General features: G+C 42.4%; 1 protein-coding gene across 1 annotated transcript in view; it reads right to left on the bottom strand.

Annotated features, from left to right (window-relative positions):
* The window catches only part of CSGALNACT2 (chondroitin sulfate N-acetylgalactosaminyltransferase 2), a 31,075-nt gene extending 12,050 nt beyond the window's left edge, over positions 1-19,025 (bottom strand). The window contains exons 1-2 of the mRNA XM_048944680.1: positions 18,929-19,025; positions 3,047-4,279 (exon numbers count right to left, since the gene is read on the bottom strand). Coding sequence (XP_048800637.1) covers positions 3,047-3,701 — 655 coding nt within the window. The 5' untranslated portion in view covers positions 3,702-4,279; positions 18,929-19,025. The remainder of the gene's footprint in view (positions 1-3,046; positions 4,280-18,928) is intronic.
* Positions 19,026-22,518: the final 3,493 nt, after the last annotated feature.

Here is a 22,518-nt window from a genome sequence, read left to right as displayed (position 1 = left end):
TTCATTCTTTTTTTTATTATTATTTATTATTATTATTTATTTTAAAGTTGATGTTATTATTCTAAGCCTGCCAACAGTCAGTATGGTTGTAGTAACTTGGCCTAAGCACAGACAAGAAAATACAGCAACAGGGAAGTTACCATCTTTGTTGTAAAACGCAATTCCAATTTAAGTGAATCCTGAAATAGGATAAGAACAAAATCTGGAATATTCTTATAAACAGTGATACTCCATTGAGTGCGCCTCAAAGAGTATGCAAGTGAAGAAAAACAGCTATGTACACAGTGCCAATGATGATATACTGTTAGGCAAGACTGTCTATTACAAGATGAGCATCCTAGACATGTTTACACAGCCACCAAATTTTATAAGGATTAAGTACTATACCTCAAAGTGCATCCCAGAAGAGGTTATACAGCTCAAATTTCAATAGTGGATATGTCCAGGAAAGAAGCTGAAATAATTCCCAGAATCAAATTCTTACCTACGCATCGTAAGACTGTTGAGATGGAAATTTCCATTTGCTAGGAGAAACATGCCTGTTCTAGCTTAGCTTATGCTTGGGGCAGAATTTTGTGGGTAAACTCATAGAATCATAGAATGGCCTGGATTGAAAAGGACCACAATGCTAATTTGGTTTCAACCCCCCTGCCATATGCAGGGTCACCAACCACCAGACTAGGCTGCCCAGGGCCACATCCAGCCTGGATGTAAGTTTCTCTTGACAGGCGTGTTAGTTTTGAGCAAAAACTTCTGTAATTTACAATATATATATAAAAAAAAGTAAACCAGTATCTATATTAAAATGTGATGGCTAGGAATTAGCTACTACACTATCATGTTTCCTGCCCCAGAACAATAAGTAAAATCCACACATTTAGCCTCCTGCTGCAACCTGCCTAATTCTAGTCTTAGTCCTGAATCCCTTATTTAAAAACACAGTGAGTAACTGGAAAAAAGACAACATTAATGATGAACCATGTGCTTAAACTAAAGCCAGCACAAGCAAACTGTTTCTCTAAATGAACAATCCTAATTCAGTAAATAATGCTGTTTGGATATTTACCGGAACAAAGATGTCTATTTCAGTACACGCAGAACCTGCAATGAAATTTGAACCAAATAGTTTATTATAGCTTAAGGGAGCAGAGTTTTTCCAAAATGGAAGGCATCAACTTTCTACCAGGACTTGCATCAAGACATTGACAATTGAGCTAACACAAGTGCCCCAGTCAAAGAGCTACAGTGTGAGAGATCTGGGGGACCCACTAACAGCTGTGTCTATTTCTTAACTTGAAGTTTTGAAACAACAACAGAAAACAGTTAATGAGCTTTTTTGTTTGTTTGTGTGTTTTGCTCGGTATCTAAATTAACCAGTTGCTTTTTCCACACACACACAAACACCCACACATCTCACAGCTTCTACCTGAAGGACAATACAGTGGTATACATCACTATAGTGAGCTGTTAACACATGTGCATAAGCTATAGCACAAAAATACATCATTTAAGTACAGGAACTGTCAAAAACATATGCAGTAACCTATGCTTGAAAAAAACTGCCTTTAGAACAAAAAGAAATGAGTTTAGTTTCCAAAAACAATTATAAATACACTGGTGCAAACAGAAGTAGAGGTATGAAGTACGATTCTAAGGTCCTAGGACCTTCTTCCACGGGCATCTGCAGCCACTGAAGTTCATATTCACTTGTGTCAGTATATCTACTTCAGTATAGATAAAAAATCCCCTAGAACATAAGCAATATGTGAAACAAAGAAAAAAGGCAGTTGTACACTTGGAAATAAAACAATAAGACATGGCAAGAATGACAATCTCCAGATAATACAGTTTTAAGTGAAAACCCTAATAAGGGCCTAATGCTGCACTGGCTATATTATACTGACACAATGAACTGGATCCTATATCCAGGCTTGCCTTCCTGAAAGAAGAGTCTTGCATTAAACTTTCAACTTTTTTTCATCTTTTTGAGCTACAAAGCAATTACATCACATCTTTGATTGATACAACTGATTATTTCAAGGCCAACTGTACCCTTTTCCAACATGTTCGCTTAATAGTACAGACATCAGTACTGCTGAGAACCAAAATCCTTTCAATAGTAATGCTCTCGTTTATAGCACGGTCCAAATTTTTTTCTTTTACAGAAGCATGAACTGTATTTAGTACACTAAATACAAAAATGCAAGTACTAAGGCCGTTACTGATAATAATCTTCACCAGCATTACGTTGTACCTTGAAAGCCAAGCTTTACAGGAATTTTAGGTAATGCATTTTTTAGCATGCCAGTAAGTGTTGAAAGTATAAAGGTTGTATTTGTAACTATAATATGCTCTGTAATTAAATTTACAGGTGCTGAAAGAAGAGATGAGAACAACTAAACTGAAACACTCACATTAACAGTTCCATGTTCCCATTTAATCTACTGCATGCTCTTCCTCATTAAACCCAGCTCAAGGTTGCACATCTTAACAGACCTCATAACTAGTAAACAGTGAAGAAGCTCTTCAGGTGACATGACCAAAACATATCAGTCTACTAACAACTCTCCTCAGTATGAGCATGCCAACTCCATGAGTCAGAAGCCTGACTATTAACTGAAGGTGGTGTAGAAACAAGTGAAGAAAATGCCCTGCACCTTCACAGCCAAACAGCTTAACTATGCTGGAAAAGGAATCAGTTTTTCCCTCTCAATGCAACCAGTTTCTCTAGAGATCTTTTAATTATTTCAAAACAATTACCAGTTGCAACAAAGATGCTTACATCAGTTACAAATGCCTCAATATTTTAAGCAGTTACAGCTTTCCCTGTACACTTCCTGTGGAATCCGTTTGGAAATGGATAGCTTACTTCCTATTTGGAACACAACACAACAAAGCAGTAGTACTCTGTAGGAAATACAAGTTCTTACTGTTTAATTACTGTTCAAGGCCATAACTGAGTAGGTAAAAAACCCTTAAAAAAAAAACACATGAAATGCCTGTGGTGACATTAAATTAACTGGCTGGAAAGCATCTAATGACATACCTTCTACAAAGTCGTTTTCGCTATACAGCTGTCTCTCTCCTACTCCGTCATCATCATCTTCTTCATCTGGATTATTGATAACTTCCAGGCCAGCCTCAATAACTTCCACCAATTCATCTCGTTTATCCTTTCTAACAGGTTTCTCTTCCGGATGCCGAGTGAGCCCCATCTCCAGCTGGAACACTTTCATGGACGTAAAGCTTTCAAAAGGAACGACGCCGTATTCACTTGGCAGCTTCGCTCCCACACTCACTTCAGCTTTGTCGATCTGGGAATGAAGGAACTCTAGGAGATCATTCGATGCTTGTTCTTTGGTGCCCTGGTAGTTCATACCATTGACCTTGGGGCTCTTTTTATCCTGCAGAGTTTTCAATTTATCACTCATTTCCTGAAGCTCTTGCTTTAACTGGGCGATCTGACGTTTCAGACTAGTAGCTCTGTTTTGATAATGCTCTTCTTGTTCCTGCAAGAGAGCCTGATAGTACTCTTTACCCATGTTTTCACCCATAACGCCAGGTAAAGACCCATTACTATCTGTTTGTGGGGCACACTCAAGCAAATACATGAGCAAGACTAAACTGAATAGAAAAGCAATGCCCACTAACAGCCAACGAGTCCTGGCTTGAATTACTAAGCCTCTTCTGGGCATTCTCATCTTATCTCTGTCTCCAAACAAAAAAGACAACTTAACTGCTCATGCCTTCTGGGGAACATCACCCCAGAGTTCAATTATTATGAACTGGAAGAAATTATGACCTTAAGTGCTCCTACAAGGTCTGATGATGTAGCACATGACCAATTTTCAATCTTTTCCCTAATCAGGTGTCATAGCAGAGCCATAAATCAGAGGTTCTTACATCATCCATGACCATCAACGGTACATTGGGCTGAACCCATACAACTAGGTTAAGATTTCTTATCCCAGACAAAAAAAACTGCTAACGGGGAACAAGAAGGAAGACAGCAGCCAGCAGTCATACTTCCATTTCATAACAGAAGTGGTTAATTTTTAACCCTCTTGAAATTCAGTGAGGAAAGTCTGCATAAGACATTTTATAAGCTTGGAATCTACAGCATTTCATTTTCCCACTGTGAAAGAAGTCTACAGGTTAGTAATGGTAATTGCCATTGGCTAGTCTGACATTTTCCTTTGGCACGTCAGTATTTTATTCTTCTCTTTCCTCTCCTTGGAATCTGTGGTTTGAGTCAGCAAAATAATGACAGAACCTAAAACTGAAAAAAAAACGCATATTAGAACAACAAAGCATTCATTATCATTTCAAATACACATGAACAAAATTATAACACACAGATGCAAGGAATTGCAGCAGGAAGAGGCAGGAAAATAGGTAAACCAAAACATAATTTCTTTCCATTGCATCACCCAGTTATTCCCTGTTCATATCACTCTCTTCCAGAAAATGTGCTAGCTAAAACAGTATTCTCATCGAGTTATCACTCCTCCACTCCTTTTTTTTCCTCCTGTGGGAAGGAAAAAACAAGAGAAAACATGCCCTTCCTACTCATCTAAAAAACCCAAGAGCTATTTTGAAGCAGCAGCAGCAATTTGTATTTCCATTCGCTTTTACTTAAGTAAATATCTTTTAGGCAGTAATTATTCATTCATGAATAAAGTATTGAGGACTTAAATACCAAAGTTCACAAAACCATCATTCCAGATTAAGGCAAACTCAACAGAATTTAGACTACAAATGTGGATTCCTAAGTGAAGAAAGAGAGCTTCAGACACTTAGTTCACTACCATTTCTACCATTCAGTTTAGATAGACAGAGCAAAGAGGCGCTGACACTTGGAAACCACCATCCCCTTAGAGCTAAGCAAGGAAAGACCCACAAAAAGGTCAGTCACACAACAGGAGGATACCAAAAACGACAGTGAACAAAACAGTTCATGGGCCTACTTCAGTGGAAGCATAAACAGGAGAGACAACAGAAGGATACAGCAGAAATAAAGCCCAATCTATGTGCTACGACTTCCTAAGGCAAATAAAATACTTGCTTAAAACTTGCTGGTAAAAAGTAGGCAAAGCTGATTACAACTTATCCAAGCAATCCATTTGCCCTGCATGCATTCTGACTGCATTGTGTAACTGGAGCTTCAGTGTAACTTCAACATGCTCATGAAATAAAAATTGCACACAATATTCTTTAGACATGGGTTGAGCAGACTGCTATCTGTCAGTGCCATCAATCCCCACATCTGTCTTTCTACCATTCTTGAACATAAAAATAAAGCTGTTGCCACGACGTGCTTCATCTGTTTATTATACTATGGATTGTATCCCTGCAACGTATGCAAGGCACATATGAGTCCTTGCAATATTCCTCCCTTCTCAGCCAGCTTCCAGCACCTGGATAATGCTTCAGTGAACACCAGGTATTGCGTGTCATGATATTAAGCAACATCATTTGCAAGCAAAGCCCTAAAAATTCAATATATGATTTATATCACCAACATTGGTGGTTACCTTCCTCGCATTTCCAGGCACATCATACACAAAATCTTGCAGGAGCTTCACGCCTGTAGCCATTCAGATGAAGCCTACAGGACTGCTTGAAACCATTACAATACTGCTAGTACAAGAATCCCTGCCTATGATCCAGTTTAAATTAGATTGTTTACATAGACATCTTGCAAACAGCAGCAAGCAATAGTTACATGAAACTGGAGCTTTCTGTACTCATGTCTAAATAAGTCAGAAGTTAGTCACTCCCTACTGAATGCATGTTACAGCACCAGATGCGTCTTCCGACTGAAAACCATGGTCCAGATGTGGTGAGTCAAAGCAGAAGAGAGAAAAGCCTACAGGCTAGAACTAGTTAACAGAAGTGATGCAATAACATCCCAAACATTCTTTAACACCGAATTGCCTGTATGGTGTTTTTACACACTTCCTCCTGCATTCTAGTTCTGTTAGAAAGTAAGAGGTGAAGCCACAATTACTAATATGAGGAGTCATATAATACTTTAAATCCACATACATGCTAGACTGCAGCAAGGCCATACCACACATAGCTGAGACAACTTAGATCAGTCAAGGCCTACTGAAGAAGTGGTCAAACTGTCTGGTTTGAGTAAAATGTGGACAAATGCAGTTTCAGCGATTTTTACTGCGTAGCCTTATTACTGCTGTCAAGAACAGCACTTTTAGCACCACTGCATACACAAACACAGCTATTTTATCCATAGCAATCAGCTTTTCAAATTACTGAGATGCTTTCGGCACTAGGAACATGACAGGAAACAAGGCTAAGTGTTACAGCCCTGCAGAACACAAACAGCACTTTGCACCTGTGCACATTTTTTACAGCATTGTTTAAGAAAAATGAAAGCAGATTGCAGAAACCAGGGACTAATATTTTTAGTGAAGAGATGGCATTAATTGATACAGACTGCCACTGTACAGCTTAGTGATGGGCAGTGCAGGCAGCTGCAAACCACTGCCGGATTTGGCTCGTCACAACCTCTAGCTTCAAATCATTTAAGTCATGAAGCCTCCTATCCCATGGGCTGTTTTTAAGCAATACTTCAGTCTTGAAGGCAAGGCATTAGCATGAGGCCTTTAATCTGTTCTCTGACCTGCCTTGTGTTCAACTCTGGTGAGTCATTAGGTTTCTTTAGGTCTCATTTCTTTCTTAGAAAGAGGTGAAAACAGACTGCCTGATGTGGTGTCAGGAGGACAAAGTGCACTAGGAGATAAAGACTCCATCAGACAACAGCAAGCAGTCATGGAAAAACAGTTCTGTTCTTAATTAGTTTCTTCACTGTGGCCAAATGTACATCGTTATGGTGGACTATGAGAAGTCAGCATGCCAACAGACACTAGCCATTTCCACTGCATCATCACTGCAATAACAGAAGATTAGAAGGAATTGCAAATTTTTGAGCCTTGTCTACTGGGACTAGAGATGTGTTTTAGGGAGCACTACCTTCAGGGGGACTTTGAGCAGAGAAACAAGAAATCCCTTTCTGCCAGTACAGAAAGTACGTGTGTTGGACCACAGAGACCTCACTGATGCTTTCCGTTCTAGACTCTAATTATACCTCATTAGTTGAAACCCTTTTCTAGCAAAATAGTGACAATTTTATTAAGACAGCCTTTTGCACAGAGATAGATCTTGACACTGACAATTTTAGAGCAATGCTGTAAACAACAGGTGTTTTTCCCACTACCACTTCCCTTGGTCATGAGAATGCAAGGAACGTTTATGCAACTGGTTATGTTCAATATTGAGATTTTAAATGGCATCTGAAGATGTAAGTTAGTTTGTTACAATGGGGACTGAACCCACCTAGACATGTTTGTATTTTTTCAGTGTCATTTCTGCAAAGAGAGAATCAAATGAGTCAGATTTGTGCCTCAAAGGGCTTGAATTTTTTCTCATTTATTACATTTAAGTGTGCTGCCTGCTGAAAAGCTCCCAAAACCTAAGAGTTCCAGTAACACTTGAACAGTACCATAAGGCACCATCCATTTTTCTCTATCCTCTCTTTTCCACATTTGAGATAGAAGAAGCTTGAAGATGCCCTAGAGAATAATTTAATCAGAGGCCTGCCAATGAGCTGCCCTCACTAATATAATCATTTACACAAGCTTGCGAATGAGATGCCCTTGCTCATAAGTTGTGGTGCTTGCGAATTCCTTCCCACTCTATCTGTACTCTCTCACTAAATAAGGTTTTAGTTACTAAAGTCTACAGACAACTTAAACTCAGAAGCATTGGATTAATGCAGGCCTAACAAAGGGGAGAACGCACATTAAACTTCTTTACAGAAAGGGCTGTTAAGCACTGGAATAGGCTCCCCAGAGTGGTTGCTGAGTCAACATCCTTGGACATGTTCAAAACTGTTTGGATGTGGTGCTCAGGGACATGTGTTACCAGAGGGCTTTAGAGTTGGGTAGCATGGTTAGGGTGAGGTTGGACTTAATTATCTTGAAGGTCTTTTCCAACCCGAGCAATTCTATGATTCTGTGATTAGGTCGACAATGAAGTCTGTAACCTCAGAGTACTGCAGTCAATGGGGAAAGCAGGAAAGGACAGTTACCAGGCAGTTAAGATGAACAAGAATCTGCAGATTCTGATATTTTGAGACACCCCACAGGGGGATCTCCCAGTGCACTCTCCCTTTATTTGAAAAAATTAAGCCAGAAGCCTCTCCTCTGTCTCTTCTGGGCATCAAGAGAATTGAGCGAGTCTATTAGAGCAAAATTTTCCCAACATATTTACAACCCATATTTGCTAACATGTTAGGCCTGGCACAACACAATCTTAAGAATCACATAAATTACTCCCAAACTGCAGAAGATTATTACAAGATAAAGAAAGTTGTGAAACAAGCCTATAAATGAGCAAATGCAAGTGACATCTTCAATATCACACCAGAAAAGCTAATTCAGTGTAATGTGGTTCATCCTAAAATTCATAAAGAAAAAGGTTTCCTGGCACGAGGGTTGGAGACTCATGATCCTGGAGGTCCCTTCCAACCCAGGCCATTCTGTAATGCTGTGGAAAAGTACTCATGCAATAGTTCCCATGATCAGTATTCCATTGTTTGAAGATCAAATTTTAATTGCAGATGCTGATATTTTGCTACATTTCAATTTTTCAAAACAAAAATATTTGCAGTGAGACCTCTGAGGCTTATACAACGCTGACAAAGATCTGCTACTTTTCCAGAATCAACTGATTGTTATTCTTCCTACATTTCTCAGGCCTTATGTATATTCAACTATGGAAATGTTTGTTCCTTACCAAAGAGCTTGCTGATTCTCCGCACACAAGAAAATAGATCAGCATGGTAAAAGAAAATGCTTTTAAATTTGTTTTTATTGTATTAGTGCTCAGTTTGGGTACCTCATCGTAGAGGATGCAGATTTCCCCTTATTTCTAAAGAGAGGAAACATTCATGCTCAGAGTGTAATGAAACAGCTCACTGCTTTAACTTCATGCTGGTGTGCACAGACATTCCTCATTTTACCATGTTCTGCATCAGACATGCCCCTTCCATTCAACATGCCATAGATGGACATAGTTTAACTAACTATGAAATTCCATCTGATTTTCTTTTTTTATTTTTATTTTTTATTTGTAATTGCACCCACAATTCCACAGAGATTAGCCATCTTAAACCCCTCCACACACACACACACACACACACACACACACACACACACACACACACACACACACACACACACACCCCCACACTTCCTTGGCAAGATGTATAATGAAAGCTTGAGATCCAACACCATCCCTTGAATATCTCCTTGTATTCTGTCCTCAGTGAAAGCCTCCCGGTACTGCTTGGGAATGCTGCACCAGCAGTCATTTTCTTGCTTGTTGAAACCAATGCAAAAAGCTCATCATCACTGTTGTCAGATACGCTTTGCGTAAAACCCTAGGATCAAAAACCTCAAACCAAATCTTTAGTATGCAGAAATGCATACTGTGTTCTTGAGCAGCCCACAGAGCTACAGCCACAGGACAGTCAAATGAAGCTGTTCCAAGGCTGTATTGCACAGTTCTAAGCAAATGAGCATCAAAGTCATTTTTTTTCCTGCTGTTGGAAACGTTAGTAGAAAGGGAAAAGCAAAGAAACCACCCAAGAGGAGTTAGGGGGCAGAGCGTTCTCAGAAAAGTGAGAACTAATCTTTAATCTGGTTCTCACCCTCACACTGGGCTAACCGTAACCAACATGTTATTATCCCAGCTGGGACAGATCTGCTTTCAGCTACAGCTCTGCTCCAGACTGCCTGCACACACACACTCATTCACTCCACTGGACAGGAAAAGCTGGACACAACTATCCACTTACAGGAAGATTTACAATCAAACAGGCCAGCAGGAAAGTGAAAAATCGCAACCACTTCACATCCTTAGGCCAAATACTGAAGAATTTGAAAGCTGGGTGCATCACAACTACGCCCATTTACATCACAGCCTCTTCCACTGGGCAGAAACTTTTTTCTTCCCCCCCCCCCCCCCCCAAGTCCAGTGCCCAATACAGTATTACAACCCACTACATCAGGCCTCAAGTTTTGCTGCTCACATTATCTGATAAGTATTCAAGAACTTCTTTCTTCCAGTAAGCTCTTAGAATTATCTAAGTTGCCTATTTGCCTCTTAGCTAATCATCCCAGCGTTCCCACAGGAAGTCACATTTCCATGGCACGCTCAGATGGATCATACCACACAGGAGACAACTTGTAAGAGCACACAACAGCACTACTGAAACAGAACATAACAGTTCCTGCAGAAGGGTGTTTTTCACAGATGATGGACTTCTGGTTTGCATCTGCAATTTAACTCAAGCACCCCTCCTATGAAGAAAGGTTGAGGAAACTGGGCTTGTTTAGCTTAGAGAAAGCTGCGGGGAGACCTCATAGTGGCTTTCCAGTACACGAAGGAAGCGTATAAACAGGAGGGGGAACAGCTTTTTATGAGGGTGGATAGTGACAGGACAAGCGGGAATGGTTTTAAACTGAGACAGAAGAGGCTTACGTTGGATATTAGGTGGAAGTTTTTCCCACACAGAGGGTGGTGAGGCACTGGAACAGGTTGCCCAAGGAGGTTGTGGATGCCCCATCCCTGGAGGCATTCAAGGCCAGGTTGGATGTGGCTCTGGGCAGCCTGGTCTTTTGGCTGGCGACCCTGCACATAGCAGGGGGTTTGAAACTGGATGGTCATTGTGGTCCTTTTCAACCCAGGCCATTCTATGATTTTATGATCCTCAATTCTTATAAACTTCTCAGCTCCACTTGGCTGACCAACATATCAAGTGGCTGCATGCAGCCCATCAGCCACACCACAGATTCCTAGCCGTAACATGCATCACCTTCATGTTGCAATAGCAAGTCTCACTGGGCAGCTCAGCTAACAACATGAGATAATGCTTTGCATCACTCCTATTCACTCACATGTGTTTTTGGTCTCTCCTGCATTTCTTTGTTGGCAGCTCCCGCTGGCAAGCACTGACACAGCCAGCCTCCCACCTGGGCAGGGGAAGAATGACAACTGCACACTGATCACCAAAGAGGATTTAGCTTCATTTTTAATTGAAGAGGTGGAAGAAACCCAACACCCACACAGAAGCTATAGCATAAATTATGAAAAGCCTGTGATGAATTATCAAGTGCTCAACCGTATCAGCAATAGCTTGGTTTGTAGAAGGAAGCAAGTTGTTTGTCCTGGTATCTACTGTTCCTACATAAACTTGAGCACACAGTTAAAAAGAAAGAACAAGGTCATTCACATTATTTACTTTTATACTTAATTCAAAGTAAACAGTGGACTTATGAACAGGACCCAACTGTTTGCTTCAGTGGAAGTCAGAGCAAGCCTATCTATCCTGAAACTTCTGAATGGAAATGAAATCTAGGCACGCAAACGGCTATACCTTAACTGAGTTGTTCATCATCCTCATGGTTGAAAGTGTCCAGAAATAAAATCACCTAGTTGCTTAACTATTTTCAATAGAGACAGACATCTTCCTGGCAAGAAACCACTGACCTAAAGTACCCTGCCTAAGACTAGCTTAAGGGGTTTGTTTAGGTATTAGATTATCCAACAGGTATCCTGAAGCAACCACTCGCTTCAGCTTCCATAACAAATAAGTTCCTTATTTTATACAGCTTTTTCTTAAATTAGTATTATTTAATTTGTGTGCTTGTGTGTTACTATGGGTACTATTTCCCTTTTTAAATATAAAGACATAAAAAAACCCCTCCAAAATAGAGAAGCAAGTCGCCTTCCTCCCATTGCAAAGGAATTTAAGGAAACAGCACTATGCAACTTCACCTATTCTGCCCACCTTACACAGTGTCAGGGTTTAGCCTAGAAACGGGAACAGAAGTACAAGTTGCTATCTTCACACAAGTATCAGCAAAGCATTCCTGCCATCCTTAGCCTTAAGGAGATTACACGGAGCCATTACTCTACCAGCTGAAGTGTGCCACTCTTCAAAGCCAATACTTCAGAGGAGTGCACGCAACACTGCGCAACCAATCAAGAATGAAGGGCCAGCTGCATTACCAGGGAGTATTGATCAAGACTAAGCTTTTATACTAACTTCAGCTTGCCTTACAAGAAGGCAGTTGTCTCTGTTAAGAGTGTACACAGCAAAACCTTCACGCTCCTTTCAGTATGATAAAGCAACGGCTGCTACAAGTATAAATAGAACTCTCAGCTTTCAGCAGTCTTCAAAACAAGGTAACACTGTAAAAGATTTTTTTGTGCGTGCAGGAAAATAGCCTATTTTAAAGGGAAAAAAAGCAATTACCATGAATAAAAAAGCCATTATATGAATAACCTTAAATGGAACAGAAAAACACACTTATTCTGAACATCTCCTAAGTCCCCAGTTATACGTATCTCCGTACAAGTATGTTGCAGCAAATACTATAGAACCCCAGAAGATAACTACACTTGATTACATAAGTATTTGCATAGCATAACTACATTTTCACAGATGCAGTTTTCTATGTATTAAAAAATAAAAAGAAAACCACAGAATGACTGGAATTGGTTGCGGGAATGTAGCAGGAAAGAAACAGTCAAAAAAGGTGTGTTTTCTGGAAACAATTTTACCCAAGTGTACCCATCTAACTATGCTCACCATATTAAGTTTTCTTCTATTGTCTCATTTCTTATTTATCAAGATGTAAGTGTAAGGAAATCTAATATTGTATATATTCCAGTTTATGTAACCACCTGTGCTATTTCTAAAGGAGAGTTATCCAATGAGTTCATACACAGAACCATAGGAATAGCCCTCACCGCGGAAGGTAAAGAGAGACATCATATACTCTGAGCCTCTCAAAGATATAACATGTAGTTATTATGAACAGTTTTGGTTTTAAATCTGCCAAACAAAACTGGAAAGGAAAATCTTCAGTCAGGGTTTTCTGCCTGACAGTTGCACAGTTAATTAGCGAGCATTTAAGAAACACACTGGAACAGATTGCCCAAGGAGGTTGTGGATGCCCCAACTCTGGAGGCATTCGAGTCCAGGCTGGATGTGGCTCTGGGCAGCCTGGTCTGCTGGTTGGCGACCCTGCACATAGCAGGGGTTTGAAACTGGATGGTCATTGTGGTCCTTCTCAATCCAGGCCATTCTATGATGCTATGAAATGGTAGACTCAATCCTAGGGACAAAATGGATTTTTCCCCTCTTCAATAGTTCCTCCACAGTACAGACATTTGGTGTTCTCACAGAGGTACAAATCCAAGTTACAATGCACCCGCAGCAGCACAAGCAAAGACAGTGAAAAGTTAAATTCTCATGTGCACCTACGTATCACTTAAAAACACTACTAATTATTAACAGCCCTGGAAGCAGAAACATAAAGACACTGATTTAAATTTCATTGTAACAGTTTCACTGGAGAACTGTGACTTCTAAAACAACTAAAACCTGCTCAAAATACAATTTGATACTGGAATTCTGAAAGGAAAAAATTCATTCAACAGTTTAGTTCCATTTCTGTTTTTTTGAGTTTGTTTTTGTTTTTTAAATGCAGCTAAATTGAGTTCATCTGTAGTATCAAAACTGGGATCACTTGGATATTCCTCAGCCCACAGAAGTCCGACAGGAGGAAGAACACAACCCACAAGTACTTTGAGAAGAGCTAACAGTTACAGTGGTAGCTAAGGCTCCATTTCCAGCATAAGTCAGGCATGAATATGTCACCAGAAATGAAAGCTGAAAGCCAAATGATTGAGAAACATCTGGTGCATTCCAGAAGCACAGCCAGATGCACTTATATCATCTATCATATTTCATTTTGACATTATAACTGAGGGGAAAGTTACAGAAGAGCTGAAGGAGAGAAGCTAGCAGCCAGTCAGAGCTATTTATCTTGATATTCTCTCCAAAATGCCTTGCATTGGAAAAACACATCAGTACAAAAAAGAAAAAAAAAAACAAAAACCAAAAACCAGAAGCTTCTCTCACACTTGACGTTACCCTGGCTCCATCTCTTCTTTATTTTTTTCACGTCCCTGAAGACAGCCTTTTGGACACAAGGGCCACCTATCCTCCTCCTCTTCAGGCAGAGCTCAATACTGAATGGAGCACAGGCACAAGAGTTGGTCAGTACCCTGCTTCTCCCTTCCTTCCCCTAGCAGAGACTGCGATTGTTTTTGCTCCTCAGCAGGGAAAGCTAACTTGTTACTACAGACACCACAAAGTGTTTATTCAAGGTGCAATCTGACACGTGGTACTACTGGCAATAACCATTACGCTATTTTAACACTTAATTCCTCCCCTGGTCCTTTCAGACAACACCTTAAACCCTTACCCCTTTCCTCTTTTTCACCTAGCAAGGTACAACTGAAAGGCTCAGCTACTTGCACAATTCAGGAGCGGTACCCAAAAGGTTAAAAGAATTATCCCTAAGTTATTAAAAATTACCTCAAGAAACAGGGCTCAGCAGAGCAACCAGCAGAACAGTGCTTCAGATGCTCAGCCCCACAGCAAGCAGGCAGTAGGCCTGGCACAGCATGGGCTCTGTCCCCAGCACGTCCTTCTGCTTTGTGAACCACTAATCTGCTCTCCAGAAGCCTTCTGTGTAAGGGAAGCTCTCAGATCACAGGGCAGGAGTGCTGAGTTGCTACCACTCTGCAGGCTCAGCATCCATAGGTAGGAGCTCTCTGCTGCCCGCAGGGCTGTGACATGTACTAGCTCTGCGGGGGAAACCTCTCTGGGACTGAAGTGCTACCACAGCTCATCTGGGAGCTGCTGCCCAGCCACTCCTCTGGGACAGCAATCACCTCACAGAAGTGATGGAATTACCCCTCTACGTAACTCAAGAGACCCTAATGATGCTCACAATTTGCTTTCTGTGTTCTAAGAGCACACCTCAAAGCATGCCTTCGCTTACCTCAAACCCTCAGCTTTGATGCAACTCCAGTAACCCAGTGCCCCACTGCCTCACTGCTGCAGCAGGGAAACCCCAGCCCAGCAGAACTGCCCTCACCTATTCCTTCTGTTTCTTTGGTGACCATGCACATGCAAACTCCAGAGACTTCAGCAGGGAGGAGCAGAAAACCTGCCCTTGCTACAGCTAGCTCTCAGGTATTAACCAAGACAGCACACCCCCAAACAAGGCTCCAAACACCTACCCTATTGCTTACAGCATCCCTGCACAGCAGCACCTCAGCCTCTACTTAGGCTCACACAGATTTCTGCAGATAGACACCAGCAAATTGGAAACAGTCCTGCTCCTAAACCTGGTACCTGATTAATTACTGGGATCCCTCCTCCTTGCAAGATCACCTGGGGCAGTCACCCTTATTGCTAAACCATAACTTACAGACAACAAACTAACAAAGCTCCCTACAACCCTCTCAAGGAGCCCTACAACTCTGTTAATTTATTTAAGTGCTGATCTGTTGTCTTACTTAAAAAGAAAACAAAACAAAACAACAACATGATTAATAATGTAGCCACATTAACATCAGTTTGAAGCTGATGTTCATCTGCCACCAAAGCTAAACACAAGCCAGTATCTATGTAGGGATAAAATATAACAAACCTGCTTAGCAACTCTACTTGCAAACATTTCATTCCTGCAAGCAAAGCATTTCTAGAGTTACCTGAAGCTCCTGGCAGTTCTGCATTGCACTGTTTCACCTTTGTACAATGCCAAATGCTGCCCAGCTCAGTGAAAGGCCTCCATCTGCAACGCACATGGCAAGATCCATCTCCAAACAATTCATTAGCTCTGAAAGCATTTCAGCTCTGTTCTACAACTTGAACATCCATTTCATTTAAAAGCAGCTCCCTGCACTAAATCAGAAGAACAAGAAAATAATTATCAATTTTTGGGAGAAGTTCCAAGCGCCTGCCAGTCCTCTCGAGCTTCAGTCCAACCACCCCTGCAGCCAAACACTGCACCAGCTCTGCATGCTGCCTTTTCTTCAGTGACCTACTGCAAACTTACTCAGAAATGCAGAAATCGTTCCCACTCCATCTACTGAAATAACCAATTGGTAAAGTGAATTGTTTCTTGCTGTAGCAGAGAAGTTAGTGGGCACCTTAACTGCAGGCACTTAAATGTACACTGACCCCAGAAACTTACTGGAGAGCTGCCCAAGCAGAAACTCCACCAGAAAGCCCAGCACCACAAAGGAAATGGATCCTCTCACAGACACTGCTTCACCAGTGAACTAATACTGTTTAACACGAAGGAGAAAGGAAGGGAAAGAAAGACTGAGAACCAGATGAGCCCTTCAGCACCCACCCACATGACCAGCAAAGGAAGGAGGTAAGATGAGAATAGAAGCAGAGCTGCCCTTTGTCACCACCAGCACACTGCCACAACACAAACCCACAGCACAGCCCTGAGATGCTGAGCAGACAGCAAGGAGGCAGAACCAAGCAAGCATCCTACCATTTTCCCTTAAGCACTCCTTAAGCACTTGATTTTTGAGCTACCTCCAGCCTCCACTGGCCAACCAGTTATTCCTACCTTATTCTTGGCACAACCGGTTCAGAACACACAAGATCTAAGATACCCAAGAACTATTAAGCTACCTGATCTGTCTGCGCTTTTTACTGAATACAAGAAACCAGCAGACCTACTTGAAGGCAGCTAAAACAAACTTAAACAGCAGCAGAGATGCACCTAAAAAGGCCTCACACAGCGTTCTGTGCCAATTCCTTTGCACCTAAGGACACTCATAACAAAGAGCTGCAATTCGCTGTTATTGTCTCTACCTCTATTTTCTTTTTTTCCTTTTAATTTTTTAATAGGTTTACTAAAAAAAAAAAAAAAAAAAATCAGTACATTTAAGTCAGTTTATACTTGCAGACTTTTCTAATAAACAAGAGCATTCATGACAGTGCTAGGAACTCTTAAGTCACCATTCAGAATGAAACTGCTCTGGCAAACAGAGGTGCAGTCCTGCAAACTGCTCTTTTGAGCTGCAGGAATAATTCAGGTGTGATGGCATAGCTCCACTACCTTACACAAGCATTACAATGCCTTTTGAACACTTACAATTTACACTAGTTATGATTTTGCCTATTTACGGCACCAAGCAAAAACCAAATGCTCTCCAAACATTTTCTCTCTGCCATGATCTTTGAAGGCTTATTAATAACAGAGAGGGCCACAATCTTGCAGGAAGGCAGAGGACAGAAAAGCTAACTGAAAGCGAAACACCGACCAGTTCCAAAAGCACCCAAGCCCTTATCCCAAACCTGAGCACCAGCCCACCTCCACAGCCCTGCTTCAGCACTATTTAGTGAGAAAATGTTGCAAGTCTCCAAGATTGCTTCATAACGACAGAGAGTTAAGAAAAACATTGTGCAATTAGGTGATTAAAAAAAAAAAGCATTTTATTTCCATCCCCTTCCTCACTGAAGCTTGGTTATTTTTTAAAAATAACCTCATACCATTTTGGCGTTGCAGCTTACAGAGGACACCTGAATGCTGTTACAGCCTGGGAAGCAGCACCTTGGTGCAGGAACAGAAATGTCACACCAACTATCAGGGGGTTTCCTGGCAGCAGAGCAGCTCACTGTCTGACTGTTTGCCTTCCGACATTCCCCACTCACTTGGGAAGAAACACAGCCCAGGGCTGCAATTCAAAAGCAAGGAATTTAAGTACAGGAATAACATCTCGATGCAACTTCTACCATGATGCAGCAGCCTTAATGATGGGCTCGGGTTTCCTGTTTACTCATTTTTTCTATTAAAAAAATAATGCCCGAGAAGGATACTGAAACAGTCATGTGGTGAAGGAGGGAAAGAACTATTCAAGCTCCACAGATCTTAATCACACACAAAAGTTTCTGTGTTAACTCCAGCAACAAGTAAGCCAAACAACTCCTGTTTGCGCCTGTCCCACAATGAGAAAGTACTGTGCTCCTCTATGAGCTGCGGGTAAGGACAGAGCAACATCCAGCACAGCTCTCATGGTGCAGACCAACACAGGAGGGGCTCCGTACCCACTTGGGGCTGTGAGGAACCCACAGCCACCAGCACCTGCCACAGGGCTCGACTGACAGCTGCTGGGAACAGCTTCAAGCTGCCGTTCTGACAGTACCCAAGAATTTCTGTCTAGCTAATAAGCAAAGGGAGGCCTGAAGTTTTTTTTCACTGCACTGAATAACAACTTCGAGCTACTGCACTCCGGGAAGGAGGAAAGTGGTGGGCCCTGGAACTTAACAACCTAAGGGGAACCAAAAGAAAAATGATACTGCTGCGTGACCTCAGCTGGAGGCACACACTGTGCACTGAGATAGCTGTGCTCTCATACCTTCTCCACTCAAACCAGGGCTGGGCACCACAGCAGCTCAGGGGAGCAAGGAACCAAGCCAAGCAAACAAACGACAGCCATCACAAAGAAAAAGAAAATCCCCACGTCGCACATCACACAACAGCCGCGGCTTGAAGTTGAACCTCCCGTGCGCTTTGAGAGCTGCCTCGCCTTTCGCTCTGTATCCCTGCCATCAACGAGCAGGTTTCGGGATTAGTACGGCAGTAACGACAGTGCAACGTTGTTTTCTATTATGCAGCAGCCCCAGGTCGGCAGAGGAGCCCCAGCAGGGCAGCAGGCTCGCACACCTCGCACCGCGTGGGTACGGGTAATGCAGCCGGCAGGGCAGCCACACGGCCACGAGGAGGAAGAGACACGGATTTGATCGCGGAGATAAAGCGAAGATAGAGTCCAATGAGGTCTCCAAGGCCCCCAACGCGAGAAAGATTAGGAGGAGCCCCGATAACAACGATGCGATCCGATATCGCCCGCAGCCCCGCAGCGAGCGGGCGGGCGGCAGGGCGGAAACGGGAGACAGCAGCCCACAGAATGCGCGGACACGAAGAGGAACGAAGCGCGGGGCGGCCGTACTCACCAGCGGGCCCCACCGCCGCCGCGCATCCGCCGCACTTCCTGTGCGCTAGGAAATGAACGGGCGGAGCGGCTCCCGGCCGCCCTTAAAGAAGCCCGGCCCTTCTGCCCGCCTCCGGGGCGGGACCGGCCGCCGCCGCGTTATGGGGGCGCCCTCGCTGTGGCCTCGCGCGTCCCTCCGGCGGAGCGGCGGTGCTGGCGGTGCGAGCGGCGCGAGCGGCGTGGCCGCCATTGTGCTCGCGTCGCTCACGGAAGGCGGTTGGCCGTGACCAGCAGTCCGCCGGGCGCTGTTCTGTCCTTGGAGCCGGTCACGAGGCTGAGCACTTAAAGCTGAGCATCTGTTACTTACTGGTTGGTGGTTGGTACCAGCTAGTGATTTTTGGCTTTTATTTTTCTTTTCTTGGTATTTATTTTAAGCATGTGCGTGGGCAGGAGGGGAAGAAACAATAAGAAATAAAGAGAGGACCCTAAGGCCAGGCTGGATGTGGCTCTGGGCAGCCTGGGCTGGTGGTTGGCAATCCTGCACATAGCAGGGGGTTGAAACCAGGTGGTCATTGTGGTCCTTTTCAACCCAGGCCATTGTATGATTCTATGACCCAACCTGGGGAAGTGATGCCAAAGTGAAGAAGTAATGCAAATGAGACGAAAGGGGAAAGAACAACAACAACAAAAAAAGAAACAAAAATGAAAGAATTCCTTCAATAGCACGTGGTTTTGTTCTTCATCCTCCTGAGATGAAATGTGTACGTGGAAGAAGAGAAACGGCCAGTTATTTTGCCTGAAGTTTCAGCGCTTTATTTGCCAGACAATAGTCATGAGTTTGCCTTGACACAGAGCTCTTTGTCAGGCACCACAGCTCAGTGCTGCCCGTGGCAAAGTTCCAACAACGATCCCATGCGAGGCTGCTCTCTATGCTTGCTGTAATTGTCAATTATTTACAACTTTTGATCGGTGCAATCAGAAGTTTAACCGTCTCTGTTTATTTTTTTTTTTTTTCCTTTACCCTTAAAAATACTTCTTTAACTTCTTTACAGGAAGGGTACAGGAAGCGTTGTTAAGCACTGGAATAGGCTCCCCAGGGTGGTGGTTGAGTCACCATCCCTGGATGTGTTTAAAAACCGTTTGGTTGTGGTGCTCCAGGGATGTGATTTAGCAGAGGGTTGTTTGAGGTACGGTGGTATGGTTGGGTTGTGGTTGGACCCGATGATCTCGAAGGTCTTTTCCAACCTGAGCGACTCTATGATTCTATGATCCTGCCTGGACTGAGGGTTGCTAACATCTATGTCAGGTACTGCTATTGATGCTGCAGTGTGAGCCTTAACTAAGCAACCTAAAGCTTAGTGCTCCTTATTTGAGCATACTCCCTAAGGAGAAAGGGCATTATTACTGTTTTATTGTTAATATGGGGCACCTCTGGTGATGATTAAAGGTACTCTAAAGATCTTTGTATTTTACTTTTCCACTTAAGAGGTCATAAATCATCCATCTCTCAAGTTATGATGGGTTTAATGCATGTGTAAAATTCCTTTGTACCGACACACTGAAGCAGCTTAGTATTTGGTGATCCTCCTATGTTTACTGTTCCATTTATTTTGTGTTTGTTTGACATTTTGATTTTGTAAAGCTCAGGCTTTTGGCATCTACGTCTTTGAGTGCTGAAGGACTGCATATGTTCGAATAGTGCTTTGGCATCAACTAAAGGCTGAGTTTTTTAGTACCATGAGGAGGTTGCCCAAGGATGCTGTGGATGCCCCATTCCTGGAGGCATTCAGGGCCAGGCTGGATGTGGCTCTGGGCAGCCTGGGCTGGTGTTTGGCAACCCTGCACATAGCAGGGGGGTTGAAACCAGATGATCATTGTGGGTTGGAATTCTATTCTATGATTCTATGATTCTACAATATAGTGTATCAAATTTTGCCCCCACATCTATAAAATTTACATGACATTTGGTATGTGGACTGCAGCAGATTGTTTTTTGCTGCTGCTTTAGGTTGCTGAATTACTTCCTTTTAGAAAGTAAAACAAACAGAGTTTGTTCAGACTTGCCAAACTATCAGTCATGGAATGGCACTGAGCTCTGTAATGGTAGAAAACAAATTCCAAACCCAGTACTATATGAGAAGAACAGGTTTTTGGTTTGTGCTGCAGCTGAGCAGGAATGAATGGGAATTCCAAACAGTTGTGCTCAGAGCCCAAACTCTGCTGAAGGGAGCAAGCAATGTGCCGCAGATGTAGCTGATCATTTTCCTGGCCATACGGCCTTATTTTTTGCTGGCAGACACACAGGTCGTATGCCCAGGCTGCCACTGCTCATTTGCAGCTTGCAAAATACCGCATCAGAACAACCCATAGCAGCATGCACGGAACCTGGTAGCACTGAAATTTTATGTTGATTTGGTTTATTTATGAAGATTCCAAGACACCTTTACTGTATAGCTTCTTTTCACTGACACCAAGAAGGGCTTTAGGCATTCTTCTAAAAAAGGACAATTTTGTCACACGTATAATGGCTACAAAGCAGCTCTGAAACAAAGCCCAAGCAGCTGTATTCTGTACCAAGAATGGGAAATAGATTAGAAGGGCTTTGACTGGAAGACATAACACTCAATATTCCAGGACTGCGGAATAGTAACCCATTAAAAGTATCAAGTAATATATTTAAAATCCTTCCTATTAAAGTAAAATTCTTTTTAAAATGCAGAGTTCACTGTCTAGGATGCAAAGTTAGTTCATTCTATATATGAGGCAATATCAGTACGTTTAGAATAAAACAGGGTACATGAAAATAAGGTTTAAGTCATACATTCTTTGATGTGTACCCCTTGTCTTGGGAGATAACCATGTCAATTACCAAGATTTGGTTGGTTATATGGGGTTATACAGAGGGTGGTGAGGCACTGGAATAGGTTGCCCAAGGAGGTTGTGGATGTTGTGGATCCCCCATCCCTGCAGGCATCAAGGCCAGGCTGGATGTGGCTCTGGGCAGCCTGGTCTGCTGGTTGGTGACCCTGCACATAGCAGGGGGTTGGAACCAGATGAGCATTGTGGTCCTTTTCAACCCAGGCCATCCTAAGGTTGGGTTCCTTTTTGCACTTAAGAATCTCATGCCCCAAATCTAAGAGAAAAGTGTTAAGTGTCTACATTAAATATACTATCTTCACTGGAAAGAGGGAATTGTTTGGGCTTTCTTCATCTGAGATGATTCGTGTTTTATTCAGAATATCCAGTATATCAGTCTTTAATATGCTTTACTTAATAATCTATTGTACCCACTGTTCCTGTCTGGCAGATAAAAAGAAAAACAACACAGCCTTCCATAAAAAAGAACACCAGAACTCTGGAGAGGTACTGTATAGAGATGATCATCCATGTTGACAAATCAGTAGACAGCTAATACGGAGGACTTGTTCACTTCTTTGTACAACAGATGAATCAGAAACAAAGAAACCTCTCATCTGCTCAGCTGTCCGTACCATGCTGGCTCATTTTTAACAATATCTATCTACTCCAGTCTTTTTTTTTTTCTTGGCAGGCGTTAGCTTCAGGCTTGTCTATGGCTGCTCACAAAGGTTTTCTCTTGAGCTAATGTATGAA

Source organism: Lagopus muta, chromosome 5 (assembly GCF_023343835.1).
Source record: "Lagopus muta isolate bLagMut1 chromosome 5, bLagMut1 primary, whole genome shotgun sequence".
Taxonomy (NCBI): domain Eukaryota; kingdom Metazoa; phylum Chordata; class Aves; order Galliformes; family Phasianidae; genus Lagopus; species Lagopus muta.
This window is presented reverse-complemented; position numbering and strand designations above follow the sequence as displayed.